The sequence below is a fragment of the Montipora capricornis genome, chromosome 4 (assembly GCF_036669925.1).
Source record: "Montipora capricornis isolate CH-2021 chromosome 4, ASM3666992v2, whole genome shotgun sequence".
In the NCBI taxonomy this organism is placed as follows: Eukaryota; Metazoa; Cnidaria; class Anthozoa; order Scleractinia; family Acroporidae; genus Montipora; species Montipora capricornis.
Genome location: NC_090886.1, coordinates 47,408,137 through 47,425,636, shown reverse-complemented (window position 1 = coordinate 47,425,636; position 17,500 = coordinate 47,408,137). Strand labels below are relative to the sequence as shown.

The following is a 17,500-nucleotide window of genomic DNA, read 5'->3' as shown; positions in this document are numbered from 1 at the left end:
TAACGCTGGATCAGATCCCGTGCCTCATCAGCAGAAAACCTACAATATACAACAATAATCATAAATGTAGCATAACTTCATTTCACATAACTGAATTGCTGTTGGCCAAGGTACCATGCAATGACAATCTCTCAGAATTACAATTTTTGTTGACAGGAAAGACCAACCAATGGGCTCTAATGCAGATACGAGTCTGAGGGAATCAGCATACAGCTGATTCCCGCTGGCTGTAAGCTGTGCTCCAAGGTCACACAAGAACCATATAGCGGCAGCCAGGGGCATCATAGTATGCTTTTGGATTGACCTTGTTGAGCTGCATTTTTGCTGTAATTGCGATGGTGATTAGCGGTGACAATTATTATTATTATTATTAATCTCCAATAATTTAATGAAAAAAGTCTTGATAAAAATAAAAATAAAAATTGCTGATAGCTACCTGAAAAATATGTGGACTTTTTCAATGTATCTGGAGTAGAGTCGGATTGGATGCTGGGTCTCTGTCTGGACATCTTGGAAGGTCAAGAAATCATTTGGCATCTGAGGAGGACCTGCCATCTCACTCGCCCTCTGTAGACCCAGGACCAGTAGATCCAGAACTAAACCATAGTACTGTACAATGAATGATGCAAACTGCAGACCACGGATGATGCCATACGAATTGGTGTGGTTCATATCCTGTTCAATGAATTTAAATAAACAAATTACTTTACAGAAAAGAAGTAGACTGAAGGAATCAGAAAACAAGCAGGGGCAAAATTTGACTCGCATCTAGGGTTGTCACACTTACTTAGGTTGCATAATTCCTTATCAGTAGCACATGAGCTCATAACATCTGTAAACTAGGGACCTTACTAAGGGGCATTCAGCATTGACGACTGATTAACGACTGGATCACACCCAGAGTCTTAAAGATATTATCCATTATAGTGAAAGCAATTCACTATAGTCCAGGCTGTACCTTGTAGTTGATAACGATGTTGTTCTTCGCTGTCATGTAATCTGCAATATTGTGATCCACAATCAGACGCAAAAGTCGATTCAACAAGGTAAGATCAATCTTTTCATACATCTTCTCAAAGTTTGATTCCATCATAACATTACACTCTCCTTCTGATGTCTCCCAAACATCTTGCAAGTTGTTAATTCCTATAATGTAAATATTTTGCTTTTAATTCAAGTTGCACAACACCAATCTTCAGTAAACCCCATTTTCCATTGGGTTAATAAAAAAATGAGACTGTTTATAGCAGAGGTGCTCTTACAGAAGCTATATCAAGCTATTTCACAGACCCCTCACTTTTAATAATTTGAAAGAAACACGATTAAGAACCATAACTGGCAGGAGGCAACCAGTTGGCTATTTACAAAGCGTGGTAGAGTTGAATCTGGGACAGCTGGAAACAAATCCAAACCAGAGGTTTGAACGGGATTTGAACCCAGGGCAACCACAAGCAAACCCAATGCCCAGACAATACAAATCTAGACATGGGACTGGTAGACAGGAATGAGTGAAAGAGGGTGATCTACCAACTGTACAGTGTCCACTGAGACCACCCCTGCATAATCTAAAACCAAAAGTAGAAATTACTCTTATTCTTTAACCATAGTCTACATTAGCGATTACTCTAATTCAGGCAAACATGCTAACCTTGGCACCACTTGTACGTAAGCAGCGGTGGAGGTTCTGTGTCAGCTGGCTTAACCCAAGGGGGAAACAAACGCCTTTTGTCTGCTTCATACCACAAGTACTGATCAAGGTAGGCATCTGTGATCTTCTCCAATGGTTCCACATCATACACAGGGATAAGATGGCTGTACAGATCCATGAACTCAATGCCAACCTGGAGAGAAAATCAATTATGACCTCTGAAAAAGAAACTATTGTTGACACCTACATGCTTCCACCATCCAATTTTCCAAAAGAGCAATACATTATAGCGAGGAACTCCCTGCTCACCAATAACAGCAACTTGCTGTGGTTTCTTTGTGACTCTTTTGTCTTCAAATTACTCTTCAATGTTTACCCTTGGGGTTGTAGGCTTGAAATAATTATAACCATCAAGTTGTGTGTTTAAACACCTATCCTTGCTGTGCTGTTACTGAATGCTTAGTAGCAAGCCCAGTGCGAAATCATACAATACAAACATCTTAGTAATGCCCTTTTCTTGTGACATATTATAAGTTTTGGCCCATATTCATTTCAATATGAATTGAACTCCAAACAATATTTAGTACATCCGTTGACCTTTAAATTAAGCAAAAATTTAGTAGGCCATACTGTACATAGAATACGGCCTTATAAATTAACCACTCACAATGCCTCTTACATCCGAGAGAGATAAAATGCAGATTTTTGGTTCCCCTTTGGTTGTAAAATCCACATTTGATTCTCAAAGCTATGCACCACCACAACATATAATCCAAATCCAATATTAGTATTTTTTTGTAGGAGTGGCATGTGTCCCCCTCTTGAGATCAAGATTCATTTGAAAAATGCTTACCTCTTTAAATGCTCTCTGTGTGAGCAAGTGACGCTTGATTCTACTGAGTGCCTCATGAGGGTTGTCATAAGCTTGTTCAATTAATCCCAACTCCTCCCTTTGGGACTGATTCAAACGACTCTTCACACTGAAACCAACAAGAGAAAAAATAATAACACCCAAAAATTACTTTACTGAAAAAACCCACACTCTTTGATGACAACTGCAAGCAGCAATCCAGGTATACAGCTGTAAGTACTGTGTTGTCCCAAGATCAAAAACACATTTTCATCAATCAAATTGGGGAGGGTGGGATGGTTTTAATTTCATATTTGAACAACTCAAAGTAATGAAACTAAGGATGATGAAAACAGTTCGCAAACAACCTGTATGCTTCTTTCAGTCTTTCCAGTGCAAGAATAAGCAGTTTAGTGTCATGCTTGTATGACAAGGGAGGAAATGGGATCGGAGAAAATCTCCTGCTTTCCAGCCAGTGAACTGTTGTGGTGTAGATAGCCACTGCTTCTTCTGCAGAGATATATGGACCATCCTGGGTAATAATAACAATTCCAGATTAATTAAACAATCATCTTTGACAATTTTGAGTTGTCAGTAAGAAGTTTTCACATTGTATTTAGATGAAACAGGAATGAATGGAGACAAAAACAACACCTAAGAGACAAGTGTCCAACACAGATGCAAAATGCATGCACCATTATTTTTCACATTGATCGTTTCACAGTCATTCATCTTGCAGATGAAAAAATGGAAAAATACAACACACAACAGACATGCTCACACATACTAACGTCTATGTGTCAATTTCACGTGCAAACATAGATATACATCTGCCTTTTGCATGCTCATGTTTCAAACCCGCATTAAGTACTTCTCCCTCAAAATATTTCCAAAATGTTGAGTCAAAATGTATTTCATCTGTATATTGAAATTAACTGCTTTTGTGAATAACAGCCATAAAAAACACTGTTTAAATATACCACACCTTCAGGTAGTTGTGTTGTCGCTCTTGTTCGGCTTTGAGGTAAAGTCTTGTCAGACGACCCAAATTTTTCTTACAAACAGTTTTGTCCACAGTGGCACCACGACGAATACGCTCTCTGTTGTAATGTGCCGTGTTTGTCCACCAGTCAGCCTTAGCTTTAACATAACGCAGAATCATGTTTTCAACTGCTGTTGGAAGACCAGGAACCTTGAAAAACACAATACAGTCTCATTAAATTAATGGGGAAAAAACATTTAGAACAGAAAATGACATGAAGGGACCTTGTAAGCTAATCCACAAATGGACATTAGTGAAGGTTGGAAAAAAGTAGAACAATAGTATTGGCATTGTAAGAATCTGAATTGCTCTTACCTTCCATGGAATGTTGGCTTTCCAGCATCTCCATGCTTCGCTGAGATGCTGCAGAATTACACGGGCCTTGTTCTGTTTGATTCCCTCAGGCATCATGTCCAAAATATCATGCATAACAGCAGCTCGAAGTTCCAAGTCAAAGTGGCTTTCAACGCGCTGCTTGGTTACAGTCTTAGCCACACCTTTGGAGTGTCGCCCTTCAAACTGTCTGGCCAGAAGATTGCCAAGCCAACGTTCCAAGAGTGGAACAACACCACGTAGGAAAAAGAGCCACACCCGCCATCCAGGGGCCCAAAATCCACAGCCTGGTCCCTTTCCAACAGGTCCCTGGGGTAGAAGATTAAAACCTTTAGCAAAGATGGAATTGACATTCCCTGTTTAGAACAAGCAACTAGGACCAGCAATGCCAGTTTGCTTTGAAGGAAGGGCAGAAAAACAAACTAAATGCGTGACAAGATACAGTCACTAATTTAACAGTCCGGCCTTTTGTTGGTACAGAGTTGAAAGCACAATAATTGAGTTCAGCCAACACGTGTTCAGTTGTATCAAATGACGCAGTGTTATTTCTGTCCTACAAAATGTTTATCCTATAACAGCTTTTTTAAACTGTTCCTCCAAAAAAATCTCTGACACAAAGCATACTAAAAGAAATTGACAAAAAAGGACTTACAGTGTTGAACCTATAGTAAATGAGATGCTTGATGTCTTTACACATTCTGATCTGTCTCATAAGTTTGTACTTGTAACGATACATTCCAGTTAACTGGCCAACATGGGAGAAGATGTACTGAAGTCCATCAGCAAGCTGAAATTATGTCCAGAACCAGAAAAACTTTACTTAACCCATTGCCTCCTAGGACTTTACTTGTCAATGGCAACAAATGGGTTAATAACCTAGCAACAGCTTTATCGTGGTGAAAATAATTTCACTATGTTGACACTAACCTGAAAGCTGTCCACGTTGCCTAATCTGTACTGAACATGGGAATCAACGACCAGCTTGGTAAGTCGCAAAATCTCTCGACAAAGATGGAATGCATTTCCAAATCTTGACTTTTTTCTTTCTTTTGTGGTCAGTGTCTTCACCGGCTTCAAATTGAAGTTGTAATCAAGATGGAGATAATTGAGATTCTTTCTGTGAATGAGCAGGTTCAGCATGTTGTACCCCTGACGACAAACTTGAAGACCAACCTCTACCCAATCAAGAGTGGTGGTCTGAAAAAACTTGGTGGCTTTGAAAGATCGGAATAAATACCTACAATGAAACAATATTTTTAATTTAAGGAATATTTGGTAACACTGATTTCAGGGTACATTTTTCTGTGCTTTAAATAAATACATGTCCTACTCAGCCCTTGGACAACAGGGCAAGGGCAATCAGTTCTTAAGAGTCAAGAGGGAGGTATAGGTGGGATTTATAAATAAATATAAGACCAAACACATCACAGGAGTAGATTTGCAGACCAACACACACACATGCAACCAATGACAGTGCTCAAAATTAGCAGTCATCCCAGACAACCAGAGAGTTTACAGAGCGACTAGATTCTGGTAAAATGAAAAGTTTGGTTGCCCGAAGAAAAGACAACGAACAACCCAGCCAAAAATAGAAAATGATTTACCTAAGCTTGTCGGTTTTCTATTGTCAATGTCGGATAGTAGTGTGAAGTTAATAATCACCGCAGTTGAGCATTTTCTCGTGTTTTGAACATCTATGGCTTTCACAAAAAAATTGTCAGATAGCAAAATTCAAGAGACAAAGTGTCTTGTCTTGAGGAGCAAGGATAGCACAGTCAGTTAGTGCGCGGCCTTGGCGCAAGAGGTCCTGAGTTCGATTCCCGGATCTTGCATCCATGTTTCGACTTCTTCCTTTCCGTGTAGCTAAGCAGTTTTAAATACTCGTAAAACGGAGCACTGATGGAGAGGGGGAGTAAAATGAGCGCACCGTCGACCTCAGGTTTGTCAGTTGAATTACTGTTACGAGTTATCGACGTTAAATATGGTTACTTTACTTTACTTAACTTTACAGGTGTGAAGCTGCCGATGGAATTCGAAAATGGTACAGGTAAAATTTCAACCCAGACTTCCACAGGAAAAAACACCAGTGCACACTTAGAATTACGGGATACTTAAGCTCCAACACGATTTGTCTGCATCTGAACACGCGTGCATTTAATCATCAGGGGTTTCCAAATAAGCAACGAAACATTTAACAGGGCAACCAGATTTATGGGTCTATTTGCCCGGCTCTTGAAATGGATCTCTTAATTTCAAACATTGCTAATGATTGCACTTCAAAGAAGGAACTAAGAAGTTAAAAACAAATACCTTTTCTTTTGAGCTTTTGGTGCTCTGTGTTTCAATGCATTCAAGACGTAACACTTCAGAAGCTTTTGATAAGACACTCGCACCTTAACTGGGTGGCCAGATGGGCAATGTTCACGATACCTGAAAGCATGTCAAATACATCAGGACATAAGCACATAAAGATGTTTGGTACCTTGTTACAATAGTTTCAATAATAATGAAATAATTAAGCACCCACAACAATAAATAAATTGTCAGGATTTTATTGCAGGCTTCCTTCCTTTCATACTTCATTTTGGGAATACTTCACATCCAGATGCAACGAAGTCAACTAGAAATCAATGAGTTCATGCTTATACCTCTTGCAATTTTGGCTACATTGTGGTTCAGTTTCATCCTTGGTTTAAATTTTATTTTCCTTTGTTTTTGGGGATAGTAATCCATGATAACAACTTTCAAAGAAAGGAGAAAAAAATTTAATCTAAGCACAAAATTGAACCACAGAGTACACAACTGGGGTTCAAAAGCACATGATCAAGGCTAATATAGCAGAGACAGTGTGGTCGAATTGTTAGAGGTGCTGGATTTGCTTGCTGTTGAAGTTGGATTTTGTCTTCCTGTTTGAAACAAGAATTTGTTGATAAAGATCTCAAGTTTTAAGCCTACATGGAACAATTTTTGAGTCAAACATTAATGTTTGTTTTTATATTTACATGCACATGTCAACAGCAATTTGTAAAAAGAAGAAAAAGTTGAAAATTCTCAGCCCTAAGCAATGCAGGTCTTAGAAGCAAATACTTGCAGTGCACAACAACGAAAACCAAAAAAGTTTTGTATATAGAATAAATACATGTAAGCACTTGTAAATTTTTTCAAAGACTACAAATTGCACTCACCCTTGGTCATCTTTGTGCTTATTTATTCCAAATTGCACTCAAAATCATTACCTATACTTCACCTAAAAATGAACCATGGGGCACTAAAATCCAAGCATGGTACAAAACAGGCATTATCTTACCATGTCTTCACCAAAGGTATATCAAGAGCTCGACGAGTCCTCGCAGACCTCAAACAGAATGGTCTAGGAGCCCATAGCAATGCAATACCTGGAGTGAAAACAAAAACAAGATCATTTGATCCCTTAAAAGTGTTTTTATGAGTAGTCCCATGTCCACTCCATGCAATGCTCCCCTTCTCAAAAGGAAGGGTGGGTGGGGGTAAAATTAAACCCATAGAAAATGTTTACAATAAAAATGATTGAGATTCTTTCATAGAAAGCATTTTTTATACCAGATAAATGAATCTCAGCATCACTTGTTTTTGTTTTTAAATTTCCCAAGTTCATAGCACCTTTATTTACAGGTGAAATTGCCATTTTTTTCTTTTAATTTAAGTAATTTGGTTACAAGTGTACAAATATGAAAAAAAGGAAACAAAGGCTTAATGACATCCCCGAATGACATGAATCCGAACTCACCATTCGCTGTGTTGTCTGAGTAAAGTGGGGTATCCTGCAGAAATGGTTGAATATCCTCTGGCAACTCAAAATCTTCATCTTCATCAGGCAAGGGCTCTGAAGTCTAACAATTTTTTATCAGTAACATTAGTTTTCACAATTGACTCTGCTAGTAGAAACATCATTAAAGAATGCCTCCTAAATGCAAGAATTGAAAAAAAATTCCAGTCACAATTTTGCAACAAGACGAAATTTACATGTAGTCCCAAGCTCTAGTTGCAAAGTAATGATTGTGGGTCATCATGCTGTTCTGTGTTGTCAGTGGTTTAACAAAACAAGATATGAGCCTGCAATAAATGTCTAAAGAAAGCGCTGAAAATGGCAAATAATCAAGAGAATGACGTTACGCATGTAAAATCACAGCTGAACCATGCTTTAACTTTGCCACATCTCTGTAGATTGAAACAAAATATTTTTTTCATTTCTTTTCTTCTTTTAGCAAAAATATACATACATGCATGTACGTGGCAGCAAAGTGGCAACTACTGATCTTTTTAAAATGGATAAAATTCAGTCACAAATGCGACTGTATTGAATGCAATTCTTGAGCTGTGAAATGGAGTCCTGTATTCAGACACTTGCAACAGGACTCACTTTTGGACTTGACATTAATTTTAGATTTGCAATATTGTCGACATAATTTTCTTAAAGCAGTCTTGCAACTCTTGCATTTCATAACCTTTAACCCATTCACACTTGTTGCACTCCAATCAGCGAGCAAAATCATCATTTCACATAATTCACAGCAGTAAACCTGCACACTCAGTACGCTATTTTTAGACTTTAAAAAAAGTTTACCTTTACAGCATGTCTGTGCGCAATTGGATTCACAAGGGGATCAAAGTAGAATGCTGGCAGGTCAGGATCCTCTGTTTTGATATAAACAACTGATGGGTGGTGGTACCTGAAAAATATACTCACAATCAACGTTCTGATTCTGGTTAACATCATGTTGTTGAGCCTACAAACTTCACCTGAACACTAACATGCAAGTGAGTGAAATTCTAAAGAACCTGTGCTGTTGATTAAGTGGGGAATAAGAAGTTTATCTTCAGTATCAACACCACAATACTAAAACAAGGCATAAAGTCAACCATAAAGATTTGAGGACTTAATATATAAAAATGGTGTTCATAGCAGGAATACTGCTGAAAAGAATTTATTTGGCACAAAGAGCTGCCCTTAACAGCTTATGTTAATGACATGCAGCAGTGAATTGAGCCATGTTTTCTGTAGCCACCAATCCAAACAACACTTTGCATACTTTGGCAATGCCATTCCCGAATCTGGTGGCACCAAACAAAGAAACACCTACTCAATTGCAACAGGTCTACTTCACTAAACTCACCATGGAAGATGCACTTTGTAAGGCATGCTGTTGTAAAGATAAGGAAATGCAATCCTGTATTCAGTCCTTACTGGCTGTCTGATAATTATCTTGTTGATGTCATTGAACTCATTCCAATCTTCGTCATGAAGATTTACATCTCGCACTAAAGGTTCAAATTTAGGACCTCCCGGTATAGCCACATTTAAAGCCTTGGCAGTGAAGAAGGCTTTGAGATCAAACAAGTAAAAGTAGTTGTCATCAACAAGGTCTGTGAGCAGCTGGTTTCCCAAACGATACAGTGTTGACATAATTGGGAGCGTTATGTTCCACTTTCGGTACGATGAGCCATTGACCATTCTATCAACAAAGAGACATTAAATTAATATAAAGAATCCAATCAGATATTCATGAGTTTAGAATGTACATGTAGCCCATAATTGAAAGTTCAAATGTCACATCACCTAACATTAAAATTTGGCAGTGAAAGGTCAAGCAAAAAAAAAAAACAGACAAGAAACTGTTCTTCCATACTTTGTATCCACAAGGGGATTGTGATCATAGAACCAATCATATACACTTCCATCTTCTTCTGGGTCCAACTCTATTTGGATTGGCTCCAAAGGTTCAACATCTAAGATGTTGTCAGCATAATCTAAAGGAGGTTCTTCATCATCAAATGGAGGAAATCGCATCCTCTTGAAATGTCTTCTGTCTCTCTTTTCTCGACGCATCATGATCCACATGGTGCTACAACATAACAAAAATACATCTCATCATAACAGTACCAAGATTTGGCCACAATTATAAAAGAGGTGTATCGCACAACAACTCACCCCCACTGAGCCAAGTAAATTGGTTCAACCACCCATGGAATCTCATTAACAAAGGTGATGGCACCAGTTATGTGGTAGAGGACTTTAACATCTCTGATCTGCTCCCATGGCATGGGCATATTTTCCAGCAACTTCAACACAGCATGAGGCATGTACTTCAGTGCACTTGAGAATGAAAAAAATATATATCAGTAATGAGTCAAACTTTGTTATAAAATAAAATGAAACATGCTACCTTAGCTGGCAATCCCAGCAAATCAGCCATAAACCTTAACAGGGGGTTCAATGATGGCCGGGCAGTCCAGCCAAAAACTCTTTCTACCATGACTTCATCTTTTCAGTGTACTATACTACATCAAAAGCATTAAAAATGTCCAGCTGCCAAACACTGATGACAACCTGACAAAAATCTTAATGAAACCTTGTATACAACACAGTCCCAATACAAAAACAGCATGGATGGTGCAGTGATGAAAGTACTTACTTTCCAGTACTAATACGTCACATGCATTGAATTTGTTGACTTTCTAATCAGCTTTGAAAGGTTTTTCCCTGGATAGTCTAGTTGTCACTTCAACTGAGTTGGTTCACGAGTCCACGTGAAACCTAATCAATACATTGGCTACCAATGGCCAGTAAGGGCACAATTTTGGCTAAAGGCTTCCTCTTACCCAAGGTAAACACGCTTGTCATGTCTGTATTTTCTGCTTGACATGTCACCATGATCTCGAATGATCTTCCTAACATGCTCTGGAGGCATGTCCTCTTTTTGAGCTTCTACAAATCCAAACTTCCTCTTCTCACTGTACCTCTTAGACTGAAGTTGTTGCCATTTGCGAGCTGCAAGATAATTATTTTGTTTTCAAAGTCTTTTTAAAACTTAAGACAACAAAAGTATAAAGTAATCCTGTAATAACAAATTAATACTGACTTAACAGAAAAAGTTCACCAGAAAAACATTCGCCTTTTATGCCATCTCTAATTTCCTTCAAAGCTTGAGAGAACAAAATTAAGTCGGCATTCGAGATCTCGAGATGAACCATGACGATTCACCATATCTGCAATCAAGCTTGCCTACCTCCACAAAACAGGAACATCACCATTTTACAGAATTCATTTGAAATTGCAATTTTGCATCTACAGATCTGTGGATTGATCCTGCTGAAAGGGTCGCGGTCGTTGACGTAGTCATGCAAGCGATCTTTCCGATCAGGCTGTTTTACGATGACGCGAAAATGAAATCCAACTGCTCAGGCTCTTTACATCCCATTTAAACAAAATTCTTCAACTGTAGAAATATGCCAAACATATTTACCTTTTTCCTGGAGCTTTTCTTCGGTTATTTCAGCAGGCAGTGCGGCCATTCCTGGGTGTCCCCACGCCGCCATAATGGCGGTTCACAATTAACACAACGAACCTTTAAACACCAAGCGAAAACAGCATAGGTTAAAGCCAACCCTTTCAGCAGCATGACTAAATTTCAAAGAAAACATAAGGAGTTCCAATTACCTGGAAAACTGATTCCTTTATTGACGATTTGCAACAATATTTGATCCCCACGTTAGACCTACGACGTCTGCACGCTGACGGCCATCTTGAAATGTCGTGCCCCTGCTCAACATGAAGTGCCACCCCAAAGATATTTAAACAGTACAATGTCCCACGATTCAACGCGGTAAGGCGAAGCAGAAACGCATGCGCTCTCAGTCTGTGCGTTATCCGACGTGGCGTTTGAACAAAGAGTGCACTGCATTTTTAGGTAATTTTTTCCAGATTATTGAAGCAACCATGGCTCATTCTCGCCTAGAGTTGTTTTCAATATTGTTTGTCCTACTATTGGAGATGTCGTCTGCCTATTTTATCACGATCGATGCTCATGCAGAAGAATGCTTTCACGACCAAGTCACATCTGGAACCAAGATGGGTCTCATATTTGAAGTAGCGGAAGGTGGCTTTTTGGATATCGATGTTACGGTAAATGACCCAGGGGTTTTATGCCGATTACAGTGTTGGAAGCTTTAATTTACCCCTCATAAAATCGAAACGAAAATTTAGCTAATTATAAATTCCAGGCCGGCTTGTTTTCCCCCAGATAGCTGTGGTTTGATAAAGCCAGCTCTTTGCTCATCTACTACTTCTGCATCTACGTGTACTCCTAGTTACTTTTGCTTAGGGGGAAGATAGCACTATCCACTGCTCAGTAATAATGATAAGTGGATAGCACTGTCTACCTTTCACACAACAGTGGGCAGAACTCCATTCGCATTTAACTTCCAGGTAATAAAATATTTGAGATATGAAGAACAAGAGGTGAAAGGGAGGTGTTCTTAGTGAAGGAACATTGATGCACACCCATTATTTTAGACCTTGAGTTTCATTTCCTTGAGTTTCATTTTAACCTTGTAAAGGTCTCACTCTATCAGCTGTTTGGAAAGCTTCTCAATGTAGCAAAAAACTATAACAATGGCAGTTCTTTTGTTCACCTTTCCTGAATTATTGTAGAAGGGCTGCATATTCAATTCCCTATGCAAAGGAAAGGAATGGAAAAGAACTTTATTTAAGTGTCTAGTCGTTCTAGCGCTGGCGTGCTAATTGGGGACAATGTAAACTGAAATCAACAAATCATTGTAAATCAAATGTTGGTTTTTGAGGAGGGGGGGAAAACTGGAGTGATGAGTAGCACAATCATGATGTACATTTGGGAAACCAGTATCTTTAACGAACACTTCAGGCCATATCTCCGCTGGTAAAAAGTGCTAGCCACTCACATTTCGCAGATATGCTTCTTACATATTAAGTAACATTTACTGTGTAGATTAGCGAAATCGGTCGCTTAAGTTTAGAATAAACGGATTCGGTTGTCCACTTTGGGGACAAAAAATGGCGCGTCACGCGTAACACGCAAACTAGTAAGACGAGCACAACAAGGTTCTTCAGACGGCTTGTACTTTATTCCTCACAACGAAATCGACAACATATTTCACATAAACAATGTTGCAACCAGTAAATAAAAAAAATGTGGTTAATTTCTCACCAATGACGGAGAAAAGAGGCCGAAAAGCACAACAGTCTTGAGCGTCACGCTCCTAAAATCTTCAGTGCTGTTTTGCAATTTGCGTCTGTAACCCACGGATGTTTTGTGGTTAGGCAGAATAAAATATGGTTCGAGAATGCTCATTTGTGGTAGTTGCTTTGGAGAAAGTTTTACCGAAAATTTCTCAGCACACGAGAAGCCAGAGCATTTTTTCTCAGTCTGAAACACTTTGTCCGCCATTACAATTTGCCTTAGAGCCAAAGCACAGCTTCGCAAAATGTCCTCTGTATCTTGCTTGTCCGAGCTCACATTACAAAACCCAAAGAAAAACAGAATGCTCATCTCATGTACAAATTACATGCCAAAGCTCAGAAAGAAACAATTCAAATTGTGAAAGAACGAGACCTCTTTGTGAGTCTGAAACACTTCTTGACGTTCAGAGGTTGACAAAGCGAATTTAGAGCGTGAAAGAACCAAAAGTTTCTCCTTGCAGATCCGCCATTACGTTTCGAAACGTTCCCTCAGAGCAAGCTTTGCTACCAGGCCTTGACTTGTTTTTATCCAGTTAAACCAGTTTTTTCTGGACTTCAGCCCATTTTGCCCTGTTTTTTGCAATCCATGTGGAACATTTCGCCGGAATTTCTCAATTGCGAATCAAGCGAAGCATATAATCAACTCTGAAATTAACATTTCTGTAATGTCAAAGTTAAAAATGAGAATATTTCGGGTTATTTAACAAAATTTTTTAGGGTAATCTAGGCAAAATGAGGAAATTACCATGCCTGCAAGGGGTCATGGGTAAATTTAAAATTGCTTATTTTTGATCCATCAGTACAAAAAATTTCATTTTACATTAAGATATCAGCGTAAGAGGCTATTTGATTTTGTCAGGTTCCTTTTCATCCAATTTTATGGCAGCATGAAAAATTTTGTAAAATTTCACTATGTTACACAAATGTACATCATGATTGTGCTACTCATCAGTACGCAGAGAAACACCTCTCGGTGCAGAGTAGAGAACCAACAAAGTCAACCCACATACGACGCCGAGTCTGGGAATCGAACCCGGGTCACATTGGTGGGAGGCGAGTGCTCTCACCACTGCGTCATCACTGCATCCCAGCTAAAATGAGTGGGATTTTACGTAGACCAATCGCAACGGACTTCCAGATTCTGGAAGTGCAATTTGGACCCTGAGAAATTTTACATACAATTACTGCAAGAAGGGCTTTGTGTGCTGGGCATTTTAAATCACCAACTTAAAATTCTTATCAAAGAGAAACTGGAGCATATGAATTTCATGCTTTGTCTTAGATGTTTGTGGCTCTTCATGGAATAAGTACAGTAGAATTTGTATGGTTGAAATGACAGTTACTTAATTAACAAAGGGGAAGGAGTGTGTGACTCGTTTCAGCAGACGCTCATGGGGGAGGAGGGCGTGACAAAGCCCTAAGAGTGTGTGCATGGGAGGCTAGCGGAAAACCTTTTTGGCTCACTTTATGTGTGGGTGATATTAATTTTGTAAGGTACCACAATGTGCAATCTTCATATAACTGTTGAATTTTTGGGGTCTGACAGATAAGAGGTCCAGATCAGAAAGTAATTTACAGTGGAGAAAGAGAAACCAATGGAAAATATGCATTTGCTGCGTATATGGATGGCACATACCATTATTGCTTTAGCAACAAAATGTCCTCTATGACGCCTAAAATAGTTAAGTTCTCCATGGACTTAGGAGAGCCTCCCAAGGACACCAGTAAAGAGGAAGGTAAGAGAGTCGAGCAGATATGCCATTTCAAACCAGTTACACTTGCAGATGATACAGGAGAACCTGAATTTAACAAAGTGCTGTGAGACTAGGAAAATAGTTTGGTTTGATCCCCTTTTGTACTCTAGAAGGGAGTCTTTGCTGACATCATTGTCGTTGCGAAGGTCGTAATGATCCCATACATTGATTCTTTGCAAAATCAAATCAAATTTTCAAAGCATCATCGCTCAGAGATTATCTGGAATATCGAGTTCACATTTTTATAGACAGCTCACTATGCAATGCATTTTCAATATTCAGTACTTTTTTCTCAGCTGACTGATTAGTAAACGATTGCCTTGTGCTAATGAGGCCAAAAAAATGTAAACAAAGGTTTCACTGTAGGGGCTCAAGAGTTTTGTTCCCACTCATTGTAACACCAGGGAGTTATTTAGTATTCTCAAGTATTACATTGATCTTGAACAAGTAATATTCCTTCTTTTAAATTTTGATTTTCTTAATTTTTCAATTTTTAAAACAAAAAATAATAAGGTAAGTAAGAATAATACAGTGCTACTTATCTACTTAATTACAGGTCCACTTAAAGGGGTAGCATCGTGGATTGTATTAAAAATCTGAAAAGCAAGGGAGACCTGTTTACCGTTGGCAAACAAAAATTAATGGCCAAAGTTTCTTCAGTGTTTTTGGTTACGCATAGCTAAGATTAAAATGAATGCCAATTTCAAAACGTCAGGCCAATGTTTTCAAGTGCTCCCCTTGCATCTTAGATAAATTCCATAATAACTTAGTGTGGCTCATTTTTCTTTTAAAATTTGATCGATTTTCTCTCACTATCCAGAAGCAATTTAAGAATGAAAAAGTCACTGACAATCGATTTAGTAAATTTAAGGTCAAAATAAAAGGGACAATTCCCATGATACTATCCCTTCAACTACAGTGCTACTTAATTACAGATGAGAGCTATTTACATTAACAATGGTATTGTACGTATCTTAAGACTGGATTAACATCAATGATAAATTGTTTTTCCTTTCATTCTTTGTGGTGAAAAGAAGATGTATTTGTGGTAGAAGCATAATGTTAAAAATATAACAAGTAAAATTATTAGTTATGTCTGTGGTTAAGAGACAAGGTTCGAAGCAGCAACAAGTGGTTCCCATTATTTTGTATTACTCAGTGTGTTCTTTTCTATTTGATATATATGGGCCAAATGATGTAAGCAGTTATTGTGGCTTGTACCCCATTCAGACGAGCAAAACATGTTTAATTAAACTAGGTTTAACAAAATAAAAATCAGTCAGAAAAATGTAGGACTGGCTGTTACGTGGCATTCAGATGAGTTTCAATACATGCTTTAATCTGTGCTAAATTTGTGGTCGACAAAAATCGGTATGCATGATTTTAAAACATGGTCAAGGTTTGGTGTGAACAGGATATTAGACAGATTGCCATGTGTACATTAGCCGCTTATTGCTACTATATTGATCCATTTCTTTTTATACTCCAGGTGCTCATCATGATAAATTAGGTGAGATGATTGGTCAACTATCAGAAGCAATGACTGGCGTCAAACATGAACAAGAATACATGGAAGTTAGAGAACGAATCCATAGAGCAAGTGAGTATAAACACTGCATAAACTGTCATTGATTTCATCAGGGATGTACATAATTTATTTATAATGTCATGTCTGATGTGACATGTAACCATTTGGAAGAAAAATACCATATAAGCAAAAAACAACAACATACCTTGGGAGTGCAGTGTAAATGCCCCACCGCATTTTGGCCTTGGATCGGATCTTGGTATTGACTCCATAAGTGGGTTCCCTGTATCCTGCTTTCGTTAATGCCTGTTTTATTTCTTTCTTTTTCAATTTTGTCTTTCAGTCAATGATAACACAAACAGCCGTGTAGTCTGGTGGTCTTTCTTTGAATCCCTTGTACTTGTTGCCATGACATTAGGACAAGTATTCTACCTTAAACGTTTCTTTGAAGTCAGAAGAGTAGTTTAAGCCATTTAAATCAAGTCGTCAAGTTTTTGGACTACAAGTGTACCATTCTGTTTGGAACAAAGGTACAATGGTCGTTTGACCTCAAGTTGATGCAGAGTTTGTCAAGGCTTTCTTTTGCCAAAGGTTTAAAACACTTGAATTTTTCAAGCTTAGTAACCAAAGGTACATGTATTCTGCTGAGAAGTGGTAAAATGTCAGTCAGTGGAGTGACAGAATTTATTATACACATGACCTACTGTACATGTGCTGCTGAAAATCTAAACCTCAGAATCTTTTTTTTTTATCCATGAAACTTGTAAAAAATATAGCAGTCTACTATCCTCATTATTTACTTTATCTTTAAATGGGTCTTTGGTAAACTGGTACCTTTTCCAGAATTGTCGTTAAGCTTAATTGATATTTTTAACATAATGCATTCGTGAAGTATTTGGGTCTTAGGTCATTCCCTCATCTTGCATTCTGTTATGTTCAGTTAATCACTCAGCTTTGCAAGGTTTCACATTAATAAAAAGAGTTGACAAACAAACAATTGAAAAGATAGTTTAAACAAATTAAAACACCAGTTTAAGTTAGTTTCCCATTTTGACTGTTGCAGTGGGTTTTCTGTATACATCAAAATACAAGGTCTTTGTAGTTCGGTAAGGGTTAAAATAACTTAAACTGTTACAAAAGTTAAACATTAAGGAGGGTATCTTTTCAGGTATTACAAGAGCCATTTATCTGTTGGTACGGTGGACTAGAGTTCTACTTGTGCAATTTGAAACCATCAAAGCTGAACAAAGCACTGGAACAAAATGCCAGAATTTGGAATCTAGTCCACCGCAAAATGACATCTCAGACTCT

General features: G+C 38.2%; 2 protein-coding genes across 2 annotated transcripts in view; one reads left to right on the top strand and one right to left on the bottom strand.

Annotated features, from left to right (window-relative positions):
• Window positions 1–11,457, bottom strand: part of LOC138047185 (pre-mRNA-processing-splicing factor 8-like) — a 29,343-nt gene extending 17,886 nt beyond the window's left edge. Inside the window, 20 exon segments of the mRNA XM_068893927.1 lie at window positions 1–39; window positions 437–675; window positions 959–1,146; window positions 1,649–1,841; window positions 2,502–2,628; window positions 2,867–3,030; window positions 3,484–3,690; window positions 3,856–4,182; window positions 4,526–4,660; window positions 4,801–5,110; window positions 6,184–6,303; window positions 7,181–7,268; window positions 7,640–7,742; window positions 8,477–8,582; window positions 9,027–9,365; window positions 9,540–9,755; window positions 9,842–10,006; window positions 10,513–10,681; window positions 11,157–11,258; window positions 11,351–11,457. The exon segment at window positions 1–39 is cut by the window's left edge and continues 319 nt beyond it. Coding sequence (XP_068750028.1) covers window positions 1–39; window positions 437–675; window positions 959–1,146; window positions 1,649–1,841; window positions 2,502–2,628; window positions 2,867–3,030; window positions 3,484–3,690; window positions 3,856–4,182; window positions 4,526–4,660; window positions 4,801–5,110; window positions 6,184–6,303; window positions 7,181–7,268; window positions 7,640–7,742; window positions 8,477–8,582; window positions 9,027–9,365; window positions 9,540–9,755; window positions 9,842–10,006; window positions 10,513–10,681; window positions 11,157–11,229 — 3,308 coding nt within the window. The 5' untranslated portion in view covers window positions 11,230–11,258; window positions 11,351–11,457.
• Window positions 11,458–11,480: 23 nt separating this feature from the next.
• Window positions 11,481–17,500, top strand: part of LOC138047200 (transmembrane emp24 domain-containing protein-like) — a 6,222-nt gene continuing 202 nt past the window's right edge. The window contains exons 1-4 of the mRNA XM_068893942.1: window positions 11,481–11,815; window positions 14,454–14,643; window positions 16,151–16,261; window positions 16,533–17,500. The exon at window positions 16,533–17,500 is cut by the window's right edge and continues 202 nt beyond it. Coding sequence (XP_068750043.1) covers window positions 11,537–11,815; window positions 14,454–14,643; window positions 16,151–16,261; window positions 16,533–16,657 — 705 coding nt within the window. The 5' untranslated portion in view covers window positions 11,481–11,536 and the 3' untranslated portion in view covers window positions 16,658–17,500. The remainder of the gene's footprint in view (window positions 11,816–14,453; window positions 14,644–16,150; window positions 16,262–16,532) is intronic.